A 27505-nucleotide genomic window follows, 5' to 3' on the forward strand; every position below is an offset into this window, starting at 1 on the left:
AGAGTTAGTTACTTCTTTTCATTTATCATCTTAAAATACCATGTAAGATAGGGAGGCAGGAATGAGCATTTACTGAGGTCCTAGTATGATCCAGGCACAATGCTTAGCATTTTTACATATACTGTCTCTTTTCATACAAAAACATTCAGGCAGGAATTATCTTCTTAGACTGACGTGATTCTAACACCCTTGCTCTTTTCACCCTACATAAGAAAGCATTTTTTCACTCAAAAAGACACTTCCCTAAAATTCTGTTACCTTGGAGGACTTAGAGGTTCTTATTTTATTCAGTAACTGTTTGAACACAAACTATGCCAGACACGTTTTGAGCGTCAGTTTAGGTGAAATTAATCATTGGCAGAACTTTGGGCAGAGGACATTACCCAGTGTCAAGATGGTGGAGGAACTCACAGGAACAGCATGAGCAGGGGGTAGAACAGGGTGATGGCATGGAGGGTGGGGGTGGAGGCAAACAGAGGAGCTCCTGATCGTGTGCCCATGGCTACAGTCTTTCTTCATGTGACTCGTGGACTTCCCTTTGTCATCCTATGCCTGAGAATATATGAAGGAGGCTGGGAAGGCAAAGGGACGTTCAATTGTCATCACTGGCATCTTTTTTGATCATTGCACCATCATCCAATACATTGGGGTAACCATGACATGAAATTTTCCATCATTGAGCCCATAACTGTTCCATGAGATAAATAACAACTCTGTACGTTAATGGTCATAGCAGAACTTCATTTAGGAAGTCCTGAAAGTAGGAAACAGCGGATTTATATTCTCAAACACTGAAAGCCCTGGGTTCAAATCACATGACTTGACAAGGAAGTTAAATTTCCTCTGGGAAGGTTACATGTATATCGGGAACATAGCATTGCCTTCTGGGGTTCCTCTAACCTGTTCGGCCCAGTCATGCAGACTTTCTACTGCTGGCAGACACAAATCGCGTAAAAGGCCATCCACAATACAAATACCAAATTCATAATCAGTTAATGTGGTGACTTGCCATTTTTTGGATGTTCTCAACTGAATGTGCCCCTTGTAAAGAATTTTCCTCTAAATAATAGGTTGTGTGAAGAAGCCAGCACAGTTTAGGCATCTGTTCTCTCTTCGTCTTGGCTGGACACAGTTGGCTGTGTCGCTGAAAAGTTTGTCATGCTTGTTAATGAAAAGTCACTTTGTCAATCGAAACAACAATGAAGTCAAAAGAATAATGTTGAGAGAGTGGAACAAATTTGAGTGGAACCTATTTCTTAGTGTTTGCCTGTCTTGTTTATCTGACTCATTTTCCAATTCAAGCTAGGAGCTCTCTCTTTTTGAGGAAAGAACCTCTTCCACATTAGAAATACTTGCTCGGGGACTGAGACAGTTTCTGTAAACAAATGAGTGTAACAGGGGAAATGTCCATGATTTTTATAAGGTCTTGGATTCTTCCACAATGGGGAAGAATGCTGAGATCTCCTTTCACATCAAAATAGATCTGAGATGCAAATGTTTGACTGGCATATGGTCCCAAAGTCAGCAAAGTTTACTCTGCTGGTTGGATCTAATAGGTTCCTTTCATGATAATATAAACCTTCTTGTTTGGACCCAGTCTCTTCCTGTTTCACTATCAAAAGACCATCCATATCTTTATTATTTCTTGTTTTTCTAGCTTCTCCTTCCATAATGCATGTGGACCTATGTCCCACCCATTCTGAGCTACTTTCAGTCTCCTTTAAATGACATAACCTATCAGATACGTTTTTGTCCTATCTTGACATAATTCCAATGTCTCCCTTACTCTACTTATTGGCAAAACTTACACTTCAGGTCTCAGTTCAGAATCTTCTCTTCTATGAAATCACACACACACACACACACACACACACACACACACACACACAGTGATCTTTTAGGCTCAGTTATTCACCACATCCTCCATACTCCCACAGCACTCTCTGTAGCAGTGGCTCTTCTTGGTAGAGTGGTTATCTGTCTACCTGCCTGCACTGGCCCTCGTCACCTGTAGGTTGTGAGCCCCTTGTGAGCAGAGGCCAGGTCTCACTCATGTTTGTCATCCTGTAAACCAAGCACAGCGCCTGGCACATGCAGGTAGGTGCTCAATAAATTTGTAGAGTAAACATCAACATTTGTTTTTCTGGCCTGATGTTCAGCTCTGGTTTCCAGCCTGACATAAAACTACATTAAATAATCTTAGGTATTAAAAGCCATAAAGGAAGGACAAATAATAAAGCAATAACACATAGAAAGACTCAGGGGGGATAAATGGATAGGGACATGTCCAAGAAAGATCACCGCCCATGCTTCTAACTGTCATTTGCATGAAAGCATTCACTCTGAGAAACTGCACTTGTTGCTAAATCATTTCCGCCTTATGAATTTAGAGGGACTGAGAATATATTTTCTGTAGCTGCCAAAGCTATCATGGCTTCATTATTTCCATTTATGCAGAAAAAGAAATACCTATCGATTTTCCCCTCATTCTTTAAAATGATAATTGTCCGTGGCTGCTTTTCAGTCTAGATTAGGGTCAACCCATTTTGTAGAAATGCATAGCTAACTTCAGAAAGTTAGACAAACAAAGCTAATGAGAAAACTTGTGCTGACTGAGTACTTTTCTGCCATAATCAACAGTTTTACAGTGGGATATATGTGGAGAAGATAAGGTATCTCATTCTCTAAGGGTCTTATAGAAAAAGTGGGCTGAGTTTTAATTTGCTTGAAATGGATGAGGCCAGGGAATTTAATCAGAGGACTCTTCAAAACCCCTTCCTAGAATTGAAAGTATTTTCCCCATCCCTTCAAAAAAAATTATTTGGAGCATTTCAAGCCATTGAAACTAATGGATGTAAAAGCGAAGTATAATTCATACGGGCTTGCACAATGACTAGGAATATTGTTCCCACAATGCCACTAATAGAGTTGTCAGACATTCTAACAGAATAAAAATCTTTTAACCTTGAACCATTAGCTAAAGATCATTAACCCCCAAGAAAAGTGATAATAAAGATGTTATGCCCTATTATTGACCAAATTAGTGACAGCTGATATGTTTTTTTTTCTTTTTTGGCATCCATTTGTGAAATGAATAAGCAGCTATTCCCCTCACTGAGCAGGCAATCCCTGTTCTGCGAGGCCAGATTTCAAAAGCTGCGTGGAGTTCCACCTGCCACCACCCCGCAGGCTAACACCGATGTCCCAAATCTCAGGCCAAACAGTCAACGGTTCTTGGTGGCTAATGAGCCTTGGCATCTCTGTGTCCATGAGGGGTTCTGTGGACAGTTCCTGCTGGAATGAGGCAGGCGGGGGGGGGGGGGGGGGGGAACAGGTGCACCTTTGCTAAACGAAGGGTGAGGATTGAGGAGTCAGCTTTTCTAGTATCAAACAGATCTGAGCTGAACCCTCCTCGTTAGCAGCATGTCTTCTATCCACAGGCAGTGAGCACTGACTTGGGTGCACATCACAACTTCCTGTGAAATCTGGGGGAGATCCCGAAGGAGGCAGCAATTCAATGTGTGTTCCTGCCTCTGGAGTGTGGGAGGGAATCAAAGACTCACTGCCCTGGTATATGCACTTGTAGGTTCTGCTTTCTTGGCATGCATGGAGCAGGATTTGTTTCATTCTCTTAATTTATTTGGTTTTATTATTCAAGGAATAAGAATCATTGTATTGAGTATACATTATTGTTATTATACATTATTGTTATTATTTCATTATTATACTGAAATTCATAAATTTCAGCATTTAGGAAATGCCACATAGTAAATTCTTTCCTTAATTCACATAAACCCAAGTCTAAGCCTCTTTTTATCTAGTTTTGGTAAATTCAATCTTAATCTTTATTAGATCTATCTCTCCCTCCACCCTCCTGGTCTCTCTCCCTCTTTTCCTCCTCACCCTACCTCCCACCTTCTCTCTTCCTTTCCTCTCACTCCTCTTTCTCTCCCCCTTCCTCTCCTTCCACCTTCAGACTCCTCCCTCTCTCTAACCCTGCCCCTCTCATGTTTACAGTATTTCTGGAAAATTGGGAAAGGGCCTCTTAACTTCCCTCAGCCAAGGTTACCGCTGATACAGTGATTGCCAAGCCTGCTTGGCCGCTGGGGCGGAGGGCCCTAGTGCTCCCTCCCCAAGTAAAGCCAGTGGGATTTTTCTACAGCTGGTGTCACCAGTGCTCAGGGTACAGCAGCCTCAGGTCTGACACCCCAAGGTGCACTTCATAGCAGTCCCCCTCAGACCAGGTGCCTTTGCTAATCACATCCCTGTGGAGCTACATTTGGGTAGAGAAGACAGAAAATAAACAAAATATATAGTGTATTCAGTATTGATAAGTGCTAGGGAGAGAGGTATTGCAGAGAAGGCAGTGAGGGGAAGGAGTTGCAATTGAAAGGGAGTGGTGGGAAGACCTCACTGAAAAGGGGATGTCTTTTCAGGAAAGACTTGGAGGCAGTGAGAGAGCAAGCTATGGGGTAATTTGGGAAGAACACATCTAGACCATTTCTAGATGAGGGGACAGCAGTTAAAGGTGCTGAGGTGGAAACATGGGCATCGTGTTTGAAGAACCTCAGGAGGCCTGTGGGGCCATATGGACTGAGCAAGAAGGAGAGAAAGAAATGGCCAAATGCCGCCGACAGGTCAAATAAGAAGGGATCCAGGAAATGACCATTAGGGATGTCGTTAGTCCCTTCTCCCAGTTCCAGGGGTGGGTAATTTTCTCCCCATCTACATACTTGCCTTTCTCTTCTTCCCCTTCCAGACATCAGTGGCTTAGGTTTTTTACAAAAGTTATTGAGGAAGCTTCTCTTCAGGTCAGCAATGCAAGCCTCCCAGGAGAAAAGACAGCCTGGTGAACCCTTTTGGAAATGAGATAGAAAGAGCACTGGAAAACAAAATATAAAGTAATTAATAACTCCGAAAATGACCTTGCTACACAGAAAAGATATTCTTTACCTTTAGGCATAGTAGCAAGTAGAGAATGTATTAAATGGGATGAAGTGGTTAAGAGAGTCCTTTTGAAGTAGTTGGTTCTAGGGGCTGAATTGCAAGAAGAGTGCGTATGTTCTGATAAGGACATATTGCATCAATCTCATACATGTAGAACAGGTGTCAATGCTTGGTTTACACAGTCAGGTTTCCAACTTGATCATAGGCATGCTCGGACTTGGCAAACTAACAGGTGTTGCCTTATGCGAATCATTTTTATCACATTAGTTAGACCCAAAGGTTGGCAAACTATGGCTCGCGGGCCAAATCCAGTGAGCCATCTGTCTTTGTAAATAAAGCTTTATTGGCACACAGCCATGTCCATGCTCATTCATGTACCATCTATACTGCTTCTGAGTTACAGTGACAGAGTTGAGCACAGAGATGGTTGCAATAGGACCATTTGGCCTGCAAGTCTGAAAATATTTACTATCTGGTCTTTTGCAGAAAAAGTTTGCTCACTCCTGGTGTAGACTTGGGAATTGGAAACATAACATTGGTGTTTCAGTGCTGTTCCATGGGCTTTCATCTTACTTTACCTGAGGGGGCACATCTTGGATTTCACTTCTTTGCACAGGGGGGAGCCTGTTCTCCCTGCGGCTCTATGCCAGGGCAGCGGTTCCCAAAGTGTGGTCCATGAACCAGAGCAATAACATCACTTGGGAACTTGTCAGAAATACACATTCTCAAATCCCACAGAAGCTCTAGAGATGGAGCCCAGCAGTTTGTGTTTTAACTGCTCCTCCAGGTAACTCTGATACTTGCTGAACTTGAGAGCCACTGCGCTGGAGCAGACACTGATCAGAAGAGCTGAGAACTTGAAATAGGCATTCCTTCACACCCCTTGTTGTGATAATTTGCAATACATCTGGATCGGGCTTCTCAGGGCAGTCCTTAGGGTGCCACTTTCTTCTATAGCACGTTAGGATAGCCCACTTTTTAGAATGATGGCACTAGCACTTATTACAGTCAAATGATTCGTGGTGGCAGCAGTAGGAAAATAGCCAAGTGGCTGTTTCACACAAACATGACAAAGCAGGTTAAGGAGTTTAAATACCCCCAGTGACTAAGGGCCCAGTGCACCCACTGCCTGCCCCTGGGCCATGACTGTCTCCTGATTCCTCATCATGCGTTTTGATGTGCTTAAGTGATAGAATGTAATGAGGCATTTATTTATGAGAGAAAAGTAGAAGAGATTTGTTTCTAGCACCATCATGGATATGTTAGAACATGTGAGGAACTTTCAATCGGTCTTTTCCCCCTCCGGGATTTATGCAGGTGCTGCTGTATTGTTCCTGCTATTTTCCTTCGCTTAATGAACTAATCCTTGCCTGGAGCTTCATCTCTCTGTGTTTCAGAGGAATATGTCTAATAATGAACAGCTGTGCTTCAGATGGAGCTGGAAACCTGGTGCCAGGAATCTGGGAAGGGCATCTGTGAGTCTTGGCCTTTTTAATCAGGAGGAGATGCAACAAAGAACAGTGAACAAACTCAGGCCCCTTGCTAAATATCTGAGAACAGCATCTATTTTTAAAATCTGCCAGAAATGAGTTTGAGACCCTAAGACATGAGAGAGATAGTGACCATATGTACTGGTTTGTCCAGTTCCAGTTTATACCTGTCATCCAAAGTAGCAGTTAATGATGACCTGTTCACTTGCAAGTGTCCTGGCATTTGTATGATAAATCATATGGTCACCCTAGTGAGAGACAACCTGGTAGAGTGCAGAGTGTGGACTCTGCATTTCTCTTTGAAACCTAGTTCAGACATGCAACTTACTCTCTATACCTCAGTTTATTTAACAGTAAAATGGGATAATGATATCTCTATCACAGGGTTGTTGAGCAGATTGAGTAAGCATGTGCAACCTGCCTGGCTGACTGCCCAGTACCTAGTAAGTGCTCAGGGCTGCTTCCCCTAAGGGAGAGAGAAACTGCCGTTAGCCAATTGGCCAGTGGACTTCACTACATACAATCATTCACTGCAACCCTGAAATTCATAAACAACCTTGCTTTGGCTCCATTTGTAATTATCTTTTTTACATAATGAAATTGTCATTTCTTTAGGAGCTATGGCATCAAGAAAATACTTATCTTTCAGAGAAGGCCATATTTGCACCTAAAAAGTAAATTCCTGTTCACAAACTTGAATATGAGGCTCAAGTTTGTTAGATGCTGCTGCAAAATGGAGCCAGAAACAGAAATGACAGTATTGCAATTCATGGTTGTTGAAGCTTGAGGAAGCCCAAAAAGTTGTACTTCACTCTTGGATGGGGCAAGTTTCAAAAGACTAAGAGTGGACACAGGAGCCAGGCAGATAAAGATCAAAATATCTTAAGGATGAAGTTAGTAGAGATGATGTGTTAGTATGAGGGCCAAATGGGTTCACCTGCTCACCTCCAACTCCAAAGGGTCAACCAGAGGAAAAGTTTGGGTCTACAACAGATACTTTTACTAATGTCCCAACTGGCACGAGAACATGGGGAAAGAAAGAAGCTAAATCCTCCTCAGTGGAGAATTTTAGTAGATTAGTTACATCCAATTGAGAAACACAGGTATTATTCACACCGATCAGGTTACTCAATTCTACTTGTGGAGAGTAGGGGAACCGTAAGAGACTAGATGTGTCACACTAATGGAACTCCCTCCACATGGAAACTTGACATCTTCGCCTATATTTCTCACTAAGGATTTAGTCACGGTGAAGGTTCAATCAGATTTGATTTGTGTTATCTTTTGGAAAAGATGCCCAGATAATTAAATAAAAATGTATCACTTTTTCCAACGGTTGCTCAGAAATTGTACTGAATACCATTACTAGATCCCAAATCATCAGTACCCTTCCTTTGTCTCATATATGATAATGGCAGTCAGCTATTTTTAAAACTTTGGTGATGAATGAAGGTCACTCCTTGCCTACTACAGCATCTTAGCTGCTCAAACACATCAATCACCTCAGAGGAAACAGAATTTAGGTTTCCATTTCAGTCATGTAGTTCCCTATTCATTTCAACTAGAGGAAGTAATCATTTTCATGGACCTCCTTCCAGCAAGGGAAGAAGGTAAACCTTTACTTACATATTTCTCCCCAATGGCCAGCACAGGGGACTCCAGCTGGGTCCAATTCTGAGAAACAGCAAGGCTTCAATTTAAACTACAAGACAGCTGAACTGAAATGGCCTCTTCGAGTCCCTAAGAATTTGGACTCTTCCAGACTTAATCGAGATGTACAAGTGAAATGTGAGCATCTACCTGGGTCACTCAGCATGTTCTTCTCTAGGTCCCTGACCACTGGTGAGGCCCAGTAATTAAGACCTGTGAAAGGACACTGTGGGGCCACTTAAATGGCTGTCATCTCCACTTTCAGTAGCTACATCAATAGTATTAAGATATGACACTCAGTCCCTTTATAAGCACCGATTTATTCCTATCTCTTCAGCTGTGTTAGTCCCAAGGTATAGACCCTGGGCATTGTAGATTTTACTTTTATTTCACAAGTATTTATTTGAACTACCTTTTAAATGAGGCTCTATGAAAAGCAGAATGTTGCCTAAGAGTGGTGGGGGGTCTCTGTCCCAAGGGGGTTATAATTTAGTGGACGAAACTTTCATTAAAATAAGACAGAGTAAAATAACTGCCAAAAGATATGTAAGCAACCACAATAAGGGTGGAACTACACAAGAATGAATAACTAATACTGCCTGAGAGAGTGAGGAAGGACCTCAGGAATTAGAAACCTCTGAACTGGACTTGGAAGATTGAGTTGGGATCTCTGAGGGCCCACAATAAATAGCAGCTCTCTTCCTTATCCAAGTTCTGAACAATCTGAGAAATAAAAGAGGTACTTGATGGGATTCAAAATACCATTTTTAGTTGGGAGACAAACTAGAACACATGGTTTTAAGTCTGTTGGCTTAGTGGGCTTAGTGCAGCAGTTCTCAACCTGTGGGTCGTGACCCCTTTGGCGGTCGAAGGACCCTTTCACAGGGGTTGCCTAAGCCCATCCTGCATATCAGATATTTACATTACGATTCATAACAGTAGCAACATTACAGTTATGAAGTAGCAACGAAAATAATTTTATGGTTGGGTCACAACATGAGGAGCTGTATTTAAAGGGCCAGAAGGTTGAGAACCACTGGCTTAGTGACTCCCCTGAATTAGGTAGAATCTCATGGAGAGCCTTTACCTCTCACCCCCAGCCCACCACACACCTTCTGGGGCAGAGCCCCTGGAGGAGCCAGTGATCTTAGGCTTCCTACAGGCAGGCAGATGCCAAAAGGGAGAGAAGTAAGCAAGCCTACTTATTCTCAAATTTACCAAAGAGCCAAGTGAGTAAATGAGTATAGAAAGCCCAAGGATGCGCTTAGGGAAAATCCTTCCCCATGAAATCAGGAGTAGGAGAGAGACTCCTCTCTAAACATTAGGATGGCTACTGGGAAGTTAAATAATCCTAGATGGAGGATCGTGAAAATAACCTGATGAGGCCAGAATCAGAGTAAATGAAGAGTTCTGGAGGGAGATAAGGCTGCAAATGAAGGTTGGGTCCAGAATATGGGAGTCTTGTCTGTCATATGAAAGGATTGGGCTTTTATCTATAAGCAATAGGAACCCACTAATGATTGTTATTACAGAGAAGACTGTGTTTATGGATAATGATCAGCAGTGATGCAATAATTGTGAAAAATTAGTTAAGAAGCAATCTCAGTCATCCACGGGAAAACCAATGGGCATAGACACTGGGTATTTGGCATAATTCCTGATTTCAAAAAAAATTAAATCAGATCTGAGTGCCCTAGATCTCAGGTCAGCTGATTGAGAGAACGTTGTTTATGTTATAAAAACGTTTAAAATTTCTGTGGAAATACCTATAATGTCATTTAACCTATGAAAAAATCAGGATATACTTGATGGTAATTTAGTATCCTGCCTTCCTTGCTGTACCCCAAATTTTAGTGATTAAACTACTACTACACATAGAGCACTGGATATGCTGGGAATGTAAAGATAAACCTACCAGAGAAAAGACATGTCCAAACATGTAATTAATGAGATAAAAATTCAAGACCTATATAAGGTACATACTTATTGGCACGTGCTTTTTAAAAAAAGCAAATGCTATAAAAATATATAAATGAGAATGGCTAAGTCTGCCTAGCAGTGGGAGGTGGTCACAGGGAGGAACCTGAGGAAGGCTTGTCTTTGAATCTGGGAATTGAAGGATGAGTATCAGTTCGTCACAGAAAGTAAATGAAAAAGAACATTCCTCAAAGAGAGAGCAGAACCTTTTGCATTGGGGGCTGAGAAAAGAAATTGCAGCCTCCCTTAACTGATGCAGAGATTTTAAAAAATAATTTTGGAAAGGTAAATTAATACAAATACCACTAGCAACATTTCCCTCTTTCTTGCTGTCTGCCTCTCTTACCCAGCTCTGCTCTGAACAGTAGGCTAGGTCTTTGAATGTTTTTTCCATCCATAATTCCCTTGGCTGCTCTGTTGCTTACTAATTTCTGTCAAGAAGCCAAAGGAACTTGTACAGGCTATGGACCTAGATCCTGGCACAATTATGGGGGAGTGTGGGCAAAGTATTAAAAAGTAAAATGAATTAGAAACACTCTGATTACTTTACACTTGAGAAGGCAAGGAATGCCTTTTGATGTGGGTTTTGAACAGAGCAGAGACTAAGAGGACTATAGCTTTGTTTGGGTGAATTTTCTTGTAGACTTAGATCAATTACATTAAAACATCAAGCCTGCGAACAGTGACCCCAAAGAAAATAATGCTGGCTTTCCTTTTATGAAACTAATACTTGCCTTAAAACCCATGGGATTGGCTGTTGGCTTTCTATTGAAATGATTCATGTGGAATGCTGTTTGGATGTCCTGGTTATACATGGACATTAATAGCAGAATATTTCAATCAGTGTCTCTAGCCACAAGGGAATAATTGTTTCCCATTGACTGAGTCAAAAGCTAAGTTAGTTTATTAGCATATAATGTACTTGGAGGTGGTTTGTGGTTTATTGGTTTTGTTATTTGGCATTTGTATGTTTGTCCAACCCACAGAACTCAAAAGGCGTAACAAGCTGATTGAAGCAATGAGGAGAAGCCCCTGTAGAAGGCATCTGGGGAGTGATACAAAAAATCACCTACCCCCAAACAGAAAGTTTTAGCCTTTTAGAGACAGGAGAAAGGAATTGGGCCTCCTAAGCATATTATTGGTCTGTGTGAGAGACTACTTAAACTTTGGAAGAGCATGTTTCAAATTATTTCTTTTTCAGAGCATCTTTTTGGTTTAAACACATAAAATACATTTATTTTGCTTTCATCTTCATGGGAAAGTGATAAATTTAAAGTAGAAACATTATATAAGCTTAATAAATGTAAATAAGAATATATTTCATTTGTTTAACCATATTGTTTTTATTAAGTGCCAGAATCTGTTCTAATTGCTCTTTATAAATAATAACTTCTTTATTACTCAGAACAACCCTGTGAACTATGTACCAACTCTGTTTGTTAGATACATTTTGGGCCTATCAAACTATAGCAAGATGCATTTCTGCACTACTAGGATGTGCATGGTTCCAAATAATACATTATTAATTTTGTGAAGTCTAGTCGTGCTGTCAAAGTTTACAGCAATGGATTTTATATTCTTAGTTCCCAAGATAAGAAATGCTATACATGATTATTTTTAATCGGTTATCACTGTCTCAGAGAGACATCCCCATTAATCCAAACTGTGTTTTCCATGTCTTAACAACCTCATATCTCCAGGCAGATGTTGAGGTTTTTATTGCCAAGATAAAATACACATGCTTGCTTATCCTGAAATATTTGTATTAGCTTTCCATACTGGAAGGTTGTATTTGAAGGGGTTCCATTAGTTAAATACCAATAAGGGGGTTGCCATAGAAATTGGTGATGACAAGAAAAGACATTTTGAGGATATCAAACTATATCAAGATGTATTTCTGTACTATTAGGATGTGCGTGGTTCCAAATAATACTTTACTTGGAAATGGGTTATTAATTTTGTGAAGTCCTAAAGTGGGTTGAAATTTTATGCCTTGTGAAATCCCAGCCTCAGGGAAAGACCCCAGTCATCTTTCAAGGCATGTTTTCCCCACTAGAGAACCGTAAGTAACTAAATGTGTAACATCTTGTGCTTTCACATTGCTTAATAGTGTGTGCATTACTTTATATTTCCAAATAACTTTCCTAAGCATCAATTTAGGTGCAGAATTATCATGGCAAAAAAGTGTAGTAATAATGACACACACGATTGCCTTGCACTGGGTTTGGCACTCACTAATTGAGGACATCATCAGGATTTGCTAAAAGATATTTTGGTTTATTACCCATTTCCAAGTAAAGTCAGACACATTCCAGTTATGGTCCTGTTATCTTAAATAGATAGTGTTCCCTACCTCCAAAACATGACGGCAATATCTCAAACAACTGTTTCCATAGAAGACTGAAGAGATATTCTAGTGAAAATTAGATGCATTTTTTTTCTTGTCACGCCTAAATATTTTCTTGGACTCACTCTGCTCCTTAGAAGCTCAAAGATTTCTAATAATGTTTTCTTTTGCAAAATATAGTATATTAAACTACTCTCTTCCTGAACAATAATATGCTACAGTTGTGCCTGAGTATTCATGCAATGGGAATATTCCTAATTGTAAGAAGCACCTTAAACTGAATAAACAAGAATAGTTTTTAATGTTTTCAGTTAAACACAACTAATTACCAGCTTTATGTAGTTTTTATAAATCCATCCCACAATTCAGACCACAGAAGAGAGACACTAAAATTAAGGACATCAAGAATCTAAAGCTGAAACTATTTGTGAAAAGCTGTGGTATTGTGCAAACTTGGGCCATTGCTTTTCAAGTAGGCAGTAAATGAGTGCCCATTAAAATGAGACAAATAGCTTGTCTCTTTGTCTACTCTTCCCATCACGACAGTATTTGCTAATGTCCCCCAAGTCTGTATTTGAAAAATGCATGATCTTAGGTAGTTGCTGAGTTTTTAATGGCCCTGTTATGTAATCCAAATACAAGAGATGTGACCTGTTGGTTGAATCAACCATTGATTCAAAGACCAGGCCATTCAAGTGAGAAGTTGGATGAAGGATGCATGTTCAATGCTTTTGAATTTTATGCAAAACTTAACTATGCTAATTTTAAATTCTGCAACATAAAATATTGCTAAAGTTTCACTATATGCATAATTTCAAGGCATATGAATTCTCCATACAAACTTCTAAATCAAGAATCACTTAATTCTAGAGCTGGCAAGACCAGTGAGTTAACTGTGTTTGTGTTATTGCTACATAGCTTTAGCTGGTAGACAGAAATGTCCACCCACCACTGGCAGACTCAGTCTTGAACTGATCAAGATCTTCAGGAAGTCACCTCTCGCATAAAACTCAAACTCTCCTTTCTAAATGACCTATACTGCAATAATCACAGGATTTGTGGTTAAAGACCAACCTGCTACACTCTATCTCTGTGTAAATATGACCCATTTCCTAACAGAAAATCAATTATTCCTTAGGCTCATAGGCATTTTAGATCACATATGGTGATGTTGATGTAAAACCAAAGTGTTAATTTAGTTTGATCAAAATTCTCAGTTATCTAAGCATTTCACTACAATATACCAAATGTTTTCACAAGTGCCTGAACTTATCATAGATTATGGTCTCATGTCAGCAGAGAGAGAGAGAGAAATAGAGAGAAAAAGGCCATATAGAATTTTAAGACATTCTTCCTCACAACACCCAATCTTTATGACAGTTTTGACACATTTTGCTTATTGGGAGCCCAGGTTGAATTGCATAGCAGTCATAACAAAATGTGACCAAAGTCTGCAAAACACGATTGGGGTTTAATTTATTATTTGGTCAATCTGGTCAACCTGGAATCTTGTAGAATATAGCTATTAAATCCATGGCTCATGCTCACAGCCTTATAGGCTACAATGCTTTCAGTTCCAAAATTGCACAAGCTGAAGTGTGGAGGGAATCTTACCTCTTCCAGCTTAAACAAATCTACATTGCTCTAAAATTAAATTTCTGAGAAGTACTGCAAGACTTTGGTTATAATGAAAAATTATTGCAATCAACTAAAGAACTAACCTACTTTTCCTCAAAACTAAAAGAACAAGTATTCACAAAAATATCCCTGAGATATTTAGCTAAAATAAAACTTTTTTCCCCTAAATAATAGAGATTATGTTTTTTAAAGCTATAAGTCTATATAACTATTTTTGTGAATGGTCAGTGGGTTGAGCTGATTAAAGTATACATTTGTGAGGATCCTCAAAGACATTTATATTGAATTTTTTTTGATCATAAAGAAAATGGTAGCCCAGCTGGTGTGGCTCAGTGGTTGAGCATCGACCCATGAACCAAGAGGTCACCAGTTTGACTCCCATCAGGGCACATGCCAGGGTTGCAGGCTCAATCCCCAGTAGGGGGCATGCAGGAGGCAACCAATTAATGTTTCTCTTTCATCAGTGTTTCCATATCTCTATCCGTCTCCTTACCTCTCTAAAAATCAATAAAAAACATATCTTAAAGGAAAAAAAATGGTCATGGCCCTGGGCATCCAGCTGTATCTGCAGTAGATTCCCAGAATGTTTTCTTTATGTCAACACTAAAAAAATATGCCATTCTTGCCCTAACTGATTTCGCTCAAGGGCACATGCCCAGATTGCGGGATTGATCCCCAGGAGGTCACAGTTTGATTCCCGGTCAAGGCATATGCCCAGGTTGAAGGCTCAGTCTCCAGTGTGGGGCATGCAGGAGGCAGCCAGTCAATGATTCTCTCTCATCATTGATGTTTCTATCTCTCTCTCCAACTCCCTTCCTCTCTGAAATCATACACACACACACACACACACACACACACACACATATATATATAATATATATTCTTGATATTTTAAAAAGCTTTTTCTTTACTAATGAAGTCATATACTACAGATATTATTTTGTAAATTTGTGAATTTCTTTAGTTAATTTCTTTTAATACTCTATATCTAAAATGTAATGTAGAAAAGCAAGTGTGAACAGAAGAAACAAAATCAAGGAAGAGAAATGAAGGGAGGGAGGAAAGAAACCTGTAGGTTGTACTTCATCCTGGAAAGTAAAGTCAATCAATGCAAATGGGCAGCCATAACATGATATAGTTTCCCTGGGCATAGAGTTTTGTTTGAAAATCCATCCCAGAACTTGTCTGACAGGCTTCAGTGAGCTTCATAAAAGAACACAAGCCTATGTTCTTTGCAGATATGTCAATGTGTTTAATTTAGGGTGGGGTTATGGAAGAGTCCATTAGCAAGTTGTTCATGAATAGGCGTCAAAGATCCATGAAAGCCTTGAAATTGCATACAAATACTCTTTGTGATTGTCCTTATGTGCAATTATTTTTCTGGAGAATGAATCACTAGCTGTTATCAGATTCATGAAGGTATTTAAAGATCCTAGTCTCAAAAAAAATAGGCTAAGAGGTTAATGTCCCAAGTGCCTTTCAAGAGGAATGTACTTAGTCCTCATAGTCAGCAGCAATGGGGGCAGGGTCTTCATCACAGACACCCAAACAGAGCTTCCAAGCAACCGTGTGTGGGCGTCATGGAGGGCTTCTGGATCAAAGGGGAGCAGCGTGACCTTTCACGTCCTTCTCCTTGGATTTGAAGGAGTAACTCTCAAAACTTCTCCACACCCAGAAAACTCTGATGGGACCATGAGTCATCCCTCTCTCTCCCTCTCTCCCAATTCCCTCTGGGGAACAAAAAGAAATCTTGGCATCTTGCCTTGAGCAACAATTTTCGGGGGGGCGGTACACTTGATTTAAAACAGCACCCATTTGTGTATAACTGGCATTTTGAACCACTCCTCTAAGATGAAAATCAAGCACAAGATGAAAAACTGATTTAGAAGTAAAGCAGGTCACACACAAGTCAAGTAAAATATCTTACTAATGGAGCGAGAAACCAAACCCCAGACCATTATTTCTCACGGGGAAGCAGTTTCTTGATATAAGATAAAACCATAGCAAAAGGGGGAAGAGGGAGAACTGAGATGACTAAAAGCTTATTTTAATTCCTATTTATAGAAGTGGTACAGAATCTTGATTAGTTTTCTTTTAAGATAACTGCTTTGTGTACCTACAAAACCATCTTATTATCATGCTACTGCACAATGACCTAACTATTCTGAGAAGGTTGAATGAGAAAATACAGTGATACCAAATTGAATAAAAGGACGTTATTCAGTGAATAAAGATAATGCTTGACATGACACTTAAAATGAATTTTATTTCTTATGCCTCTTATGGACATTTGTTTTTAATATTTGTCTTTAATATGTTAGGTTGGACCATATGTAAGTCTGAGGTTAAGGCAATTTTTACTTGAAAATAGCAATGTATTTTGGTACAGCATGCATAGTTTAAATCCTTTAAGGAAGATCTGTGAAACCACTGAATTCTGCAAATGTTTACTGACCAACCATCATGCCTGGCACCTTGCTCAGTAGTGAAGGATGCAATAGTGGCAGATGGTAGATGCCATGTCCCCTGGTACCTGTTATGCTGTTTAGAATCAATTATCAAACTGATCATTTATGGTCAGAAATAAGCCCATTACTTAGCAAGTGTTTGATTCAACAAGTTAAAATATGCTATCAACTGATTTTCATAGTGTTTAATAAAAAGAATCATTTAGGCATTACCACTATGATAACTTCCAGAAGGTGGCATTTTAACTTCCCATTTTTCATATAACAAACTGAACCATTGAATACATATAAGACTTGCTTAACATCTCCTTTATCTTCCAATCTTTGGCTGCTAGTCTAATGCTTCATCTACTGATCAATTCCTTTCTCTCCTCTTCTCACTATGCCCTCGCCTATCAAGTATTGTCATCGGTGTCTTAACTGACCCCAGCATCTGGTAATTGTTGGGAAAGGGCAAAATCAAATAGACTTTCTGGTGGGAACATTCCGCCAAAGGATTTTCTGTAAATTTTCCCTCAGTATTTTTTATCCCCTCATACTAGTATGTTGTTACCTCCCCCTGTGCTCAGTAATTTTAGTTTGTGCTTTTTGTTTCTCTTTTTTGTTTCTTTGGTTTGCTGGCTTTGTGTTCTTTTCTCTTTTTTCCTTTTCTTTTCCTTTTTTAATGCAGGAATCGGTCAAGGCGTTCCAGTAGTGGCGCTCATTGTGGAAGGAGGACCCAATGTGATCTCAATTGTCTTGGAGTACCTTCGAGACACCCCTCCCGTGCCAGTTGTTGTCTGCGATGGGAGTGGACGGGCATCCGACATCCTGGCGTTTGGACATAAATATTCAGAAGAAGGCGGGTAGGTAATTTACCAGGCTCCATAGGGGACCTATGAGTGCAAAGCTTGTGTTCCAAGCTTGGAAGAGAGGGGTTAGTTGATTAAGACATGGGAGGCTGGTGAAAGAGCCAGGGAACATACTGTAAAAGTCCTATGAAGCAGAATATTCTGTAAAAGCTGTGCTAGACCACACTGATGATAAAGGGGATGAGGGGAAGAAGGGGCCTGGGGGCCTTTCTCTTTTCTTCATCAGCACAGCTAATCTGGACCAGTTAGTGCAGGCTAGTAATTTGGGAGAAGCTGGGATATGCCACTTCCAGGCTTGGCCACAAACACCAGCATCACTAAGCTGATTTACAAATGCTAAATGTTTACAAAAACAATTGGCAGCCTGTGCTGTCAAATCACTCTAAACTGGCTTGGGAAGGGGAATCTCTGAAAAGGTAACCACTCTGGCCCTGTATAAACACCTCTTGAATCCCTCATGTCCTTTCCTTCATCTGTCAGCCCCCCAGTGCTGCTTTCAGTAACCCAATGTCCCAGCCTCACGGAGGACTTCCCTTCATAGCCCTCTTCTCCCCATAAGGTTCCATTCAGTGAATTGTGGGGTCCAGGCACTCACAGATTATTAGATGAAAGTAATTTATTTTCAGGATGTGAATGAGTTGAAGGGGGAAAACTCAAGGGAGACATTGAGGTTTTAAATAAGGAACTTCCTAACCTGATCAATTTTCCTAACACATGAAACCAGAAAGAGAAAGGAACCCCAGAGAAGATGGGGATCTTTTATTCATGCCTTTTATAATTCTACTGTAAGTGTTTACTCTGTGTCATGCACTGAAATGTAGAAAAGAATAATGTACTATTTCTACCCTCAAAAAGCTCACAGTAGTCTGGCCGGTGTGCTCAGTGGTTGAGCATCACCCTATGAACCAGGAGGTCATGGTTCGATTCCTGGTCAGGGCACATGCCTGGGTTGTGAGCTCAATCCCCAATGTGGGGCGGGCAGGAGGCAGCTGGTCAATGATTCTTTCTCACCATTGATGTTTCTATCTCTCTCTCCCTCTCCCTTCCTCTCTGAAGTCAATAATTTATATATATATATATATATATATATATATATCTATGTGTGTGTGTGTGTGTGTGTGTGTGTGTGTGCGTGTGTGTGTGTGTGTGTGTGTGTGTATACGTATATGTTTTTTAAGTGCTCACAGTAAATCTAGTAAGTAGACAAGGTTGTAATCTACACTAATAAAAGACAAACATGCAAATTGACCATACCTTTGCTATGCCTTAAACCACACCCACCAGCCAATCAGAGCGACTATATGCAAATTAACCCAACCAAGATGGCGGCCGGAAGCCACAGAGCTGGAGCAAGCAGGAGGCTTGATTGCCCCAGTGGTGGAGGAAGCCAAGTTTCCCGCCCACCCTGGCCAGCTCTGAGCTCCACTCAAAGCTACAAAGTTTCAATTATAGAAGGTAAATAAATCCCAGAATAAAAGAAAAAAAGGAGAGGCTGGGAGTTTCCGTCGCCGGGGGGCTTAGCCAGCCTGAAAATGACCCTCAGCCCCTCACCCAGACTGGCCAGGCACCCCAGTGGGGACCTCCACCCTGATCCGGGACACCCTTCAGGGCAAACCAGCTGGCCCCCACCCATGCACCAGGCCTCTAGCCTATATAATAAAAGGGTAATATGCAAATTGACCCTAACAGCAGAACAACTGGTTAGGGTCAATTTGCATATTGACCCTAACCAGGGTCACACACACTGACCACCAGGGGGCAGACTCTCAATGCAGGAGGTGTCTCCTGGTGGTCAGTGCACTCCCACAGGGGGAGCTCTGTTCAGCCACAAACCAGGCTGATGGCTGCCAGCACAGCAGTGGTGGCGGGAGCCTCTCCCGCCTCCTCAGCAGCACTAAGGATGTCCAACTGCATTTTAGGTCTGCTCCCTGCTGGTAAGTGGACATCCCCTGAGGGCTGCCAGGCTGCCAGACAGATGTGTGACTGCCAGCTTAGGCCCGCTCCCCCAGGGAGTGGGCCTAAGCCAGCAGGTGGGCATCCTCTGAGCGGTCCCAGACTGCAAGAGGGCATAGGCCCTGAGTGCACAAATTTTTGTGCACCGGACCTCTAGTTATAATAAAAGTGACAGGTGAGCTTGCCTACTTCAGGACACTTTCCCCTCCACCTCTCTGTCACCCAGTCTGCCTTAAAGTAAGAGATGCAGCATGGCAGCCCAATACCGTCTTTTCTCTCCCCATTCTTTCCTTGTCTCAGCCAGCAGCCCAGCCCTCCAGGTGAGCCATTAAATCAGCACTCTCACCGGGCAGGTGGATGAACCAAAATATATGAGAGGAGGAATAACAAAAAGCATGGGGCTTCTAGCTCAACACTGCAAATACTGGTAGTTATTTTAAGCCCTGTTAAAGATTTTGTTGCTTTTTCTAAAAGCTAACTTTTATAAGAACAAAATTGAAGTTTGCTTGCTAGCAAATTTAATTAAATTACTTTTCTTCTTTATAGTAAATATTGGCCCACTTTATAACTAAGGGAATAAAATGGAGAGAGAGAGAGAGAGAAAAAAAAAATTGCCCAAATGCCTCCATATCTATTACCAACAAGAATTAAAGATCCTCAACTGTGCTTTGCTTTAGCCATAGTTCTCATTGATTTAAATTTTGCAATTTGTTCCTTTTTCTGCAATAACTAAAGAATTGATGCAGTTTTTATTTTTGGCTTATTTTTTGCTTCCTAGTGCTTGCAATTATTTTGTTGTATTTCTATAAAGTAGGTACAAGGTTGGGTTCATGGTGCATGTTTCTTTTCAGGAAACTAATGAAGAAGCATGGTGTTCATCTTGGCATTTCAGGTTTTCTTGGCCTATACACAATGAAAGACTGTAGCTAGTGTGTATTTTTTTTTTCATTATTTTGGGTTGTGAACCTTGAAAATGTTAAAATATTTGGTAAGTTGCTGCTCCTGACTCTGTTTTAATAACAGAGAACTGTTACACCTGTTAGAGGTGGGTGGGACTTCATATTATTTAGCCTAGGAGACAGATGCATAGAGAAATTAAGTGCTTTGCAAGGTCACACAGCTCATGAGCTGAGATCAGGGTTCTTTCTGGTGAACTATAAGCATTCCCTGGGATGTTTTTTGGTATGTGCCTCAGTGTTTCTCATATAGAGGCACTCTCTTTTAAACACGTAAGCTACCCTCAGCTGTCTCTTCGTATTGTACTTTCCTGATTTTTTTTTATTATTCTGTGTATTCCAAAAGATAAAATCAGTGCATTCCAAGTTGTAAACCAGTGTCCAAGCGGATCAACCCTCCTCATGTGAATTCTTTTCCTTAACTGACCCAGACCATTATACCCAAACCTGCAAATTAAGAGTCAGAAATCCCATGCCCCTTTAACCTTAATTGTCAGTTTTACTTTTAAAACTAAAGTTTAGCTTTAGTTCTCATTATTCTATGGTCAATAGATGCAAGAGCACAATCTATATGGGATCTATACAAACAGATGAACCATGACTGATTATCAAAGAATATGAAGTCATACACATAACTAGTGTGGAGAGAAAGAATTAAGATATAATCTCATATCTTGGGAATTATTTAAAGCTAGAACGTTAAGGTTTTAAAGAAATATTTTTAAAATGTTATGGTTAAAGTATGTTCTTGCTACTCCAGGAAAGCTATTATACATTTATCATGATAAAATGAGTTTGGAATGTTTCCGTGTGCCATCTGAATAACTGCCAGAATTAATCATGCTTATTTAGCTTGAAATGAAGTTGTCTAGCCACACATGTGCAGCCAATTTAAAGAATTATTTCCAAAGAACATGATTTTGCAGTAGTGTGCTGCTTTCTTTATGCTAAAAAAAGAATTAGCCCACCTAGACTTCATTCACCACAGAGGATTTCTTCTTTGATTTCTAGCAAAGCCCGACAGAGCTTGGTACATGGTTCACTATAAATAAATATAAATGCATAACTATTTCTTTATATAAACAAACTGACCTAAATAGGTATGATTGTACATATAGAGTTCACTACAGAAACATACATAATTTTTACTTTTCAGTTACTTTGCTGATTTAAATATGATTAAAAATTTTTAATTTATAGGTTGTTAAATAATATAAGCCCACAAACTATAAATGTGCATATCCAGCTAAGTAGCATATTGTTTTATTATCGTAAAGGCGTGAATAAATCCTTCATCTCTCCATTTTAACCTTTGTGACTTTGATACCATGCCTTTAAATTCCCTGTTATGAAACCACCTTCCAAGAATAGGAATTTGAAAGGGAATTTCTTTGGAAGCAAATTATGATAGGCAAAACTAATTAACTTTTGTAAATGAGATTACTTGAGGTAGAAAAAGATATGACTAATCTATCAAAACACAAATGGATTTAGATAAAATAGGAGACAATTACAATTAAATTCTTATTTTTATTTTTGTCTTTTTTTTTCCTACCTCTGCTCTGTGGCATACACTACCTGAAAGAAATGATCAAACTTTTTTATTCCTTATTGTTGTACTGGATTTTCTATTTCCCACCTGTATAGTTTAGAAGGAATCATAAGTCACTATCCATAACCAATTTCATTGCTTGAGAAATATTACCAAATTTTATTTCTGAATCACAAATTACTAAACACTGCAAACACAAATAGATTAGTGCTACATAAGTAGCATTACATTCAATAATGTAAATTTTTAAATGGTAGGATTCCACTTTATGCTGTTTGACTAAGGAAGATAGCCAGTCAGGAAGACTTTTCAAGCTTCAAGTGGCTAAAACTGAAGGTAGATACAGCTTTGCCTGGTAATTGTCATAGGTCTAAGATTACAGGGAGATTTATCAGTCAGTGAGCATGTATGGCACAGGTGAAAAATGTCAATGTGGCCCTGACCAGTTTGGCTCAGTGGATAGAGCGTCGGCCTGCGGACTGAAGGGTCCCAGGTTCGATTCCAGTCAAGGGCATGTACCTTGGTTGCGGGCACATCCCCAGTAGGGGGTGTGTAGGAGGCAACTGATCGATGTTTCTCTCTCATCGATGTTTCTGGCTCTCTATCCCTCTCCCTTCCTCTCTGTAAAAAATCAATAAAATATATATTTTTTTAAAAAAATGTCAATGTGAAAAAGGCATCTGAATGAATGAGTGTGTTTTGAGATTATGTCCCTCATTCATCCAGATTTTATTATTTACTAGAGGCCCAATGCACGAAAGTTCATGCAAGAGTAGGCCTTACTTCCCCCGGCTCCGCCAGGGCTTCCCTCCGGCACCCGGGACCTTCCTCTGACTGCTGGCAGGCACCTGGCACCCGGGATGGCTTCCTTCCGGCCCGGCTTCATCAGGAAGGACATCTGGAATGACGTCTGGTCTGATTAGCATACTACCCTTTTATTATTATAGATACTTATGTTTGTCACAAAATAATCATCTGGACTTACCATTTTTAAACACCCCAGGACAAGAAGTAGAACTGCAGCTTTTAAGTAGTCTGTTCATAACCTTTGGAGAGTTATCCATGGGGCAAACACCAAAAGACTGATAGTGCTTTTTTTTTAATTGAATATATCTGACATATAACATTGTGTAAATTTAAGGTATACAATGTGTTAATTTGATACATTTATATATTGTAATATGATTGCCATCATAGCGGTAATTAGCACCTCTACTATATTGCATAATTATCCTTTCTTTTTAGTGGATGTGATCATTAAGTTTTAACTATTCACATTGCTATGTGCCAGTAGAATTTGTATTCCATAGCGTGAAGAAAAAATGAGCAATGGCTTGTTCTTGAGAATGGGAGACAGATAATATATTCCTAATAAAAATCTAATTATCCTGTTTAAAGGGAGCTTAATAAGGGTCCCAACATTTTTTGGTTAGCTGAGGTAAAGGCATAAATGAAACACAAAGTAGAGATTAAAAAGGAAAAATATGTTGCATGGCTTCAAATTATAAAACTGTATCCCAGCAGAGATGTGACACAAGTTGGTTTCTCTCCAAATATATACCAAAATGGCCAAAGACAGGAGAAAGAAGATTAGTCATTTTAGAAGCGCAGGTGTATTCCCTAGGACATATCATTCTATGCCATGGACACTAATGTTTTCTGCTGCTCAAGAGATTTCCATCTAAAGCTGAAGGATGTCACAGCCCTATCATTTGTCTCTATAAGATCTGCTGAAAGGAAGTAATTGATAGCAGTGCTTTGTATTCCAGCATGATTTAGACATAATTGGAATGTCAAGTGAGAAAGAAGGAAACAAATATCAAGCCTGCTGAATTTAAGTGTCCATTTTGTTTCTGTCAATTTCATCTTACCCGTCTCTTTTCTAGAATATTCTATAAGAAGGCATGTGCAAACTTGATTCTGTTTTTTTAACTTTGTCAGAGGGAAGCAAGGAAAGTTGGAAACATCTTGTACGGACAAAGAATACTGGTGGCTTTATTTATAGAAGTTTTGGTTCTGTGAACTGTTTTCCAAGTTAACATTTATTGAGTGCTTATTATATTCATGGAACTGTTAGAGGATGAGCAAGACATGGCCCTATCAGGGACTCTTTAATGGAGATTAAAACACAGACGTGAATACAGATAACTAGAAGGACACGTGCTATGACGAACATAAAGTATCACAGAAACATAGAGGACAAAGTACTTGAGTTTAGCATTCCTGATGAGAATCTCTTCAGTGGAACCATGTATGTTAATTATCCACAAAATAACAATATAATAACTCTATTACCTCCTCTCCTTTTCCATCAAAAAGAGGATTTAAACTAAGAGTCAGTATGAGTGACCAAGAAAAGGCTTTATATGTCGTATAAAACTCAACACACACACAAAAAGAACCGATCTGAATGGGGTTAAAGGAAAGCTGGTAGCGGGGTTGAGTTGTACGAGACAGAGTGGTGGTGTTTTGTGTGGTGATTGATATATATATATAACTAAACGGAATCATATATAGTTAAATTCAATTCATAAATTAATCAGGTAAAATACATTTAATCGTGTATTATTAATTATATATATTAATGCATATAATTATATGTATATATGATATATGCATATGTGTTTGTGTTTAAATTTGAGTGAAAACTTAAAGATAGGACTGATAACAAGAATTTTCAATCCATCAATCACCAGATATTTTTTTGAATGTTTGTTTTAGGCAAGAAGTAGGTCTTCCCTTGAGACTTATAATCTCATTTGAACTAATATAATAACAAATAATTTTCAATTAGATGTTAGTTACTGAGTTCTAAAAAGGCAGGAAAAGGCTTAGGTTTGAGTAGATGGTAAAAGTTTATAGAGTGATTATTGCAACTTTTTCTTGTGTGGAATATATAAAGATATAGATATACTGTGTTATTATATCCAAGTTCCACAAAGCTAAAGTAGCTTCATTTATTTAGGAAAGTACAAAATAAAATAAATACTTTGTGTACAGTTTGATATTTGTAATTTGATCCCTCCATGTGTGTCAACACAGGGAGAATGAAGCATTGACTTTATAAAAATTATCTAGAGCTCATGGGGGAAAGTACTAAGTGATGGAAAGTATTTTATTGATCTAAAATGGCTAATTGGGTCTCTACAGTGATTAAATTTACTTTAGAATTGTTCAACTCTAAGTTAGGAAAATGTGGTCATAAGCAGCAACATCAGAAAAACACAGAGGTAAATAATTGATTATGATCATGAAATCCTTTCTAGGAATCACTGCCCCTAACTTTAAGTAGCCCATTAAAGCCCAGCAAAGATTTCAAAGGCATCTATTATGGTTCCTCTTAGATTTGCTTAAGTAACTTTTTGGCTACTTATTATACAGAAAACTTTCAAAATAAGCATGTGCTTGTTACACTTCAGCATACATACCCAATAATCACCTGAAAAAAACCCCCACAAATTCCCCTAAACATCCGGGTTCAGTGTACCTGGGCTGGGGTGCAGGAAAATGCATTGAAACCATTCAGAGATTCAGACAAGCGTCGTTCATGGACTACACTTTCAGAAATTCTTTTAAAATGTATAAACATTAGATTTCTTGTATACTTCTCTGTGTGTTTAAAAATAGCTTCTTTCTATGCCTCATGGGCATTCTCCTCACACAAGTCAATGCATTACTATCACAAGTGCTTTGTACCCTTTGCCAAATTTTGTCTTTAGAACCCAGTTCACTTGAAAAGCTTATTTAGCATGAATCACCTTCTTTCTTTATCACAGTTGTTCTTGCTTCCAAACATCTGTCAGACTCATAGAGAAGTCTACTATGAGTATACCACAAAAATACTCACAGTAGTCTTCTCTATTAGTATTTTTATTTACATGGGTTTCTTAAAGGCATTTCATTCATTTACGTATTTCTTTTGAAAATTAATTCCTGACTGGTTCAAAATATATGAACAATTAAAAAAGAGAAAGAAAAAAGTTGAGAAAATCAAAAGTATTTAAAATTGAACTGGTGATAGTTGAATGTAAATGATGTAAATTTGAGAGGCCATTGATAGTCATTAGGGCCAGTAAGTGCAGCATCCGAAGGTCCTACCTCACTTTCCTTTGACTTTACAATATCAATGGACAACCATTTAAGAGGCCCAATTTCCCACTTCCCTGTAGTATTGATTTTCACTTTTTTAAAGCCCCTAAACCCCTTCTCAAAAGAAATCTCACCTAGAAGTACAATATATAAAACAGACAAGATACTAGTAAAGGTTTATTCTGGCAAAGCTGGAGTGGAAGGCCTAGACCACTGGTTCTCAATTTTATCTTGCATCAGAATTACCCAGGAGCTTATTTAAAATTATATTGCTGCCCTGGCCAGTTTGGCTCAGAGGATAGGGCATTGGCCTGTGGACCGAAGGGTCCCGGGTTCAATTGCAGGTGGGGGCATGTACCTCTGCTGCAGGCTCCTCCCTGGCCCGGGCCCTGGTCAGGACCATCTGGGAGGCAACCAACTGATGTGTTTCTTTCATATCGATATTTCTCTCTGTCTTTCCTTCTCTCTTCCACTCTTTCTAAAAATTAATGGAAAAATATCCTTGAGTGAGGACTTAAAAATCAAAATTTTTTAAAATTATATTGCTGAGCCCTGGCCAGTGTGGCTCAGTTGGTTGAAACGTCCTCCCGTACACCAAAAGGTTGCAGGTTCGATTCTTGGCCGAGGCTCGTACAGGAGGCCACTGATCGATGCTTCTCTCTCTTTCTCTCCCTTCCCTTCTATCTAAAAAATTTGGTGAACATATCTTCAGGTGAGGATTTAAAAAGAAATCTAAAAAAGGAAAAAAAATCATATTGCTGACACCCATCTCAGATTTTCTAATTCAGTACATCTGATTAAGGCCACGTGATTTGCATTTCAGAGAAGTACCCAGGAGATGCTGGTCTTTTGGTCCAGGGACCATACTTTGAGAACCTCTGTCCTAGAGCAGCCCTCTCTCTGCCTGGCTCTCACCCACTAAGGCAACTTTGAGGCAGCTCTGGAGCTCTTCAAAATACCAGGGGCTTCTTTGTAGAACCCAGTTGAAGACCATTAATTTACAGGTCAAGTCCACTTTTCTTTGCTTGGACTCAAGTCTCTGAATTCTGGCCTCAGCTTCTCGCTAGAGCCATCTCAATGAGCCTCACATTCACCTAGCAACCCAACTGACCTGTCCTCTCCACTGCTCTCCAAGCACAAAATGCTGCCACAGGCACCTCTGCCTTTACATGAGGTGTACATATGCATTTTCTCCTTCGTGTTATTTTTAAAGTTTTTAATTGAGGTTTATTTGACATATAACATTATATTAGTTTCAGGTATGCAACATAATGATTGAATATTTATATACATTGAGAAATTATTATCATCATAAATCTAGTAACATTGGTCACCTTACAGAGTTACAAAAAATTTTTTGTCTTGCAATGAGAAGTTTTAAGATCTACTCTCTTAGCCACTTTGAAATATGCAATATGACATATACATTTCTTTACCCACTTCATTGGTAGGAAAAAAATTTCTGAAGTTCTACAATCATAGCCTTTCTCTCATGAAAAGAAGTAGTGAGGGCTTTTAAAACCACAAATGCATTTCAAACGTATCTGAGTGAGGCACAGATGATAAAATGCCCTGGTATTCAATGCC

General features: G+C 39.5%; 1 protein-coding gene across 3 annotated transcripts in view; it reads left to right on the plus strand.

The window, feature by feature from the left end:
- The window catches only part of TRPM3 (transient receptor potential cation channel subfamily M member 3), a 237081-nt gene that overhangs the window by 51466 nt on the left and 158110 nt on the right, over positions 1-27505 (plus strand). For all 3 annotated transcript variants that reach the window (XM_036330860.1, XM_036330862.1, XM_036330861.1), the window contains exon 7: positions 17188-17362. In XM_036330860.1, coding sequence (XP_036186753.1) covers positions 17188-17362 — 175 coding nt within the window. The remainder of the gene's footprint in view (positions 1-17187; positions 17363-27505) is intronic.

Source organism: Myotis myotis, unplaced genomic scaffold (genome assembly GCF_014108235.1).
Source record: "Myotis myotis isolate mMyoMyo1 unplaced genomic scaffold, mMyoMyo1.p scaffold_m19_p_12, whole genome shotgun sequence".
In the NCBI taxonomy this organism is placed as follows: Eukaryota; Metazoa; Chordata; class Mammalia; order Chiroptera; family Vespertilionidae; genus Myotis; species Myotis myotis.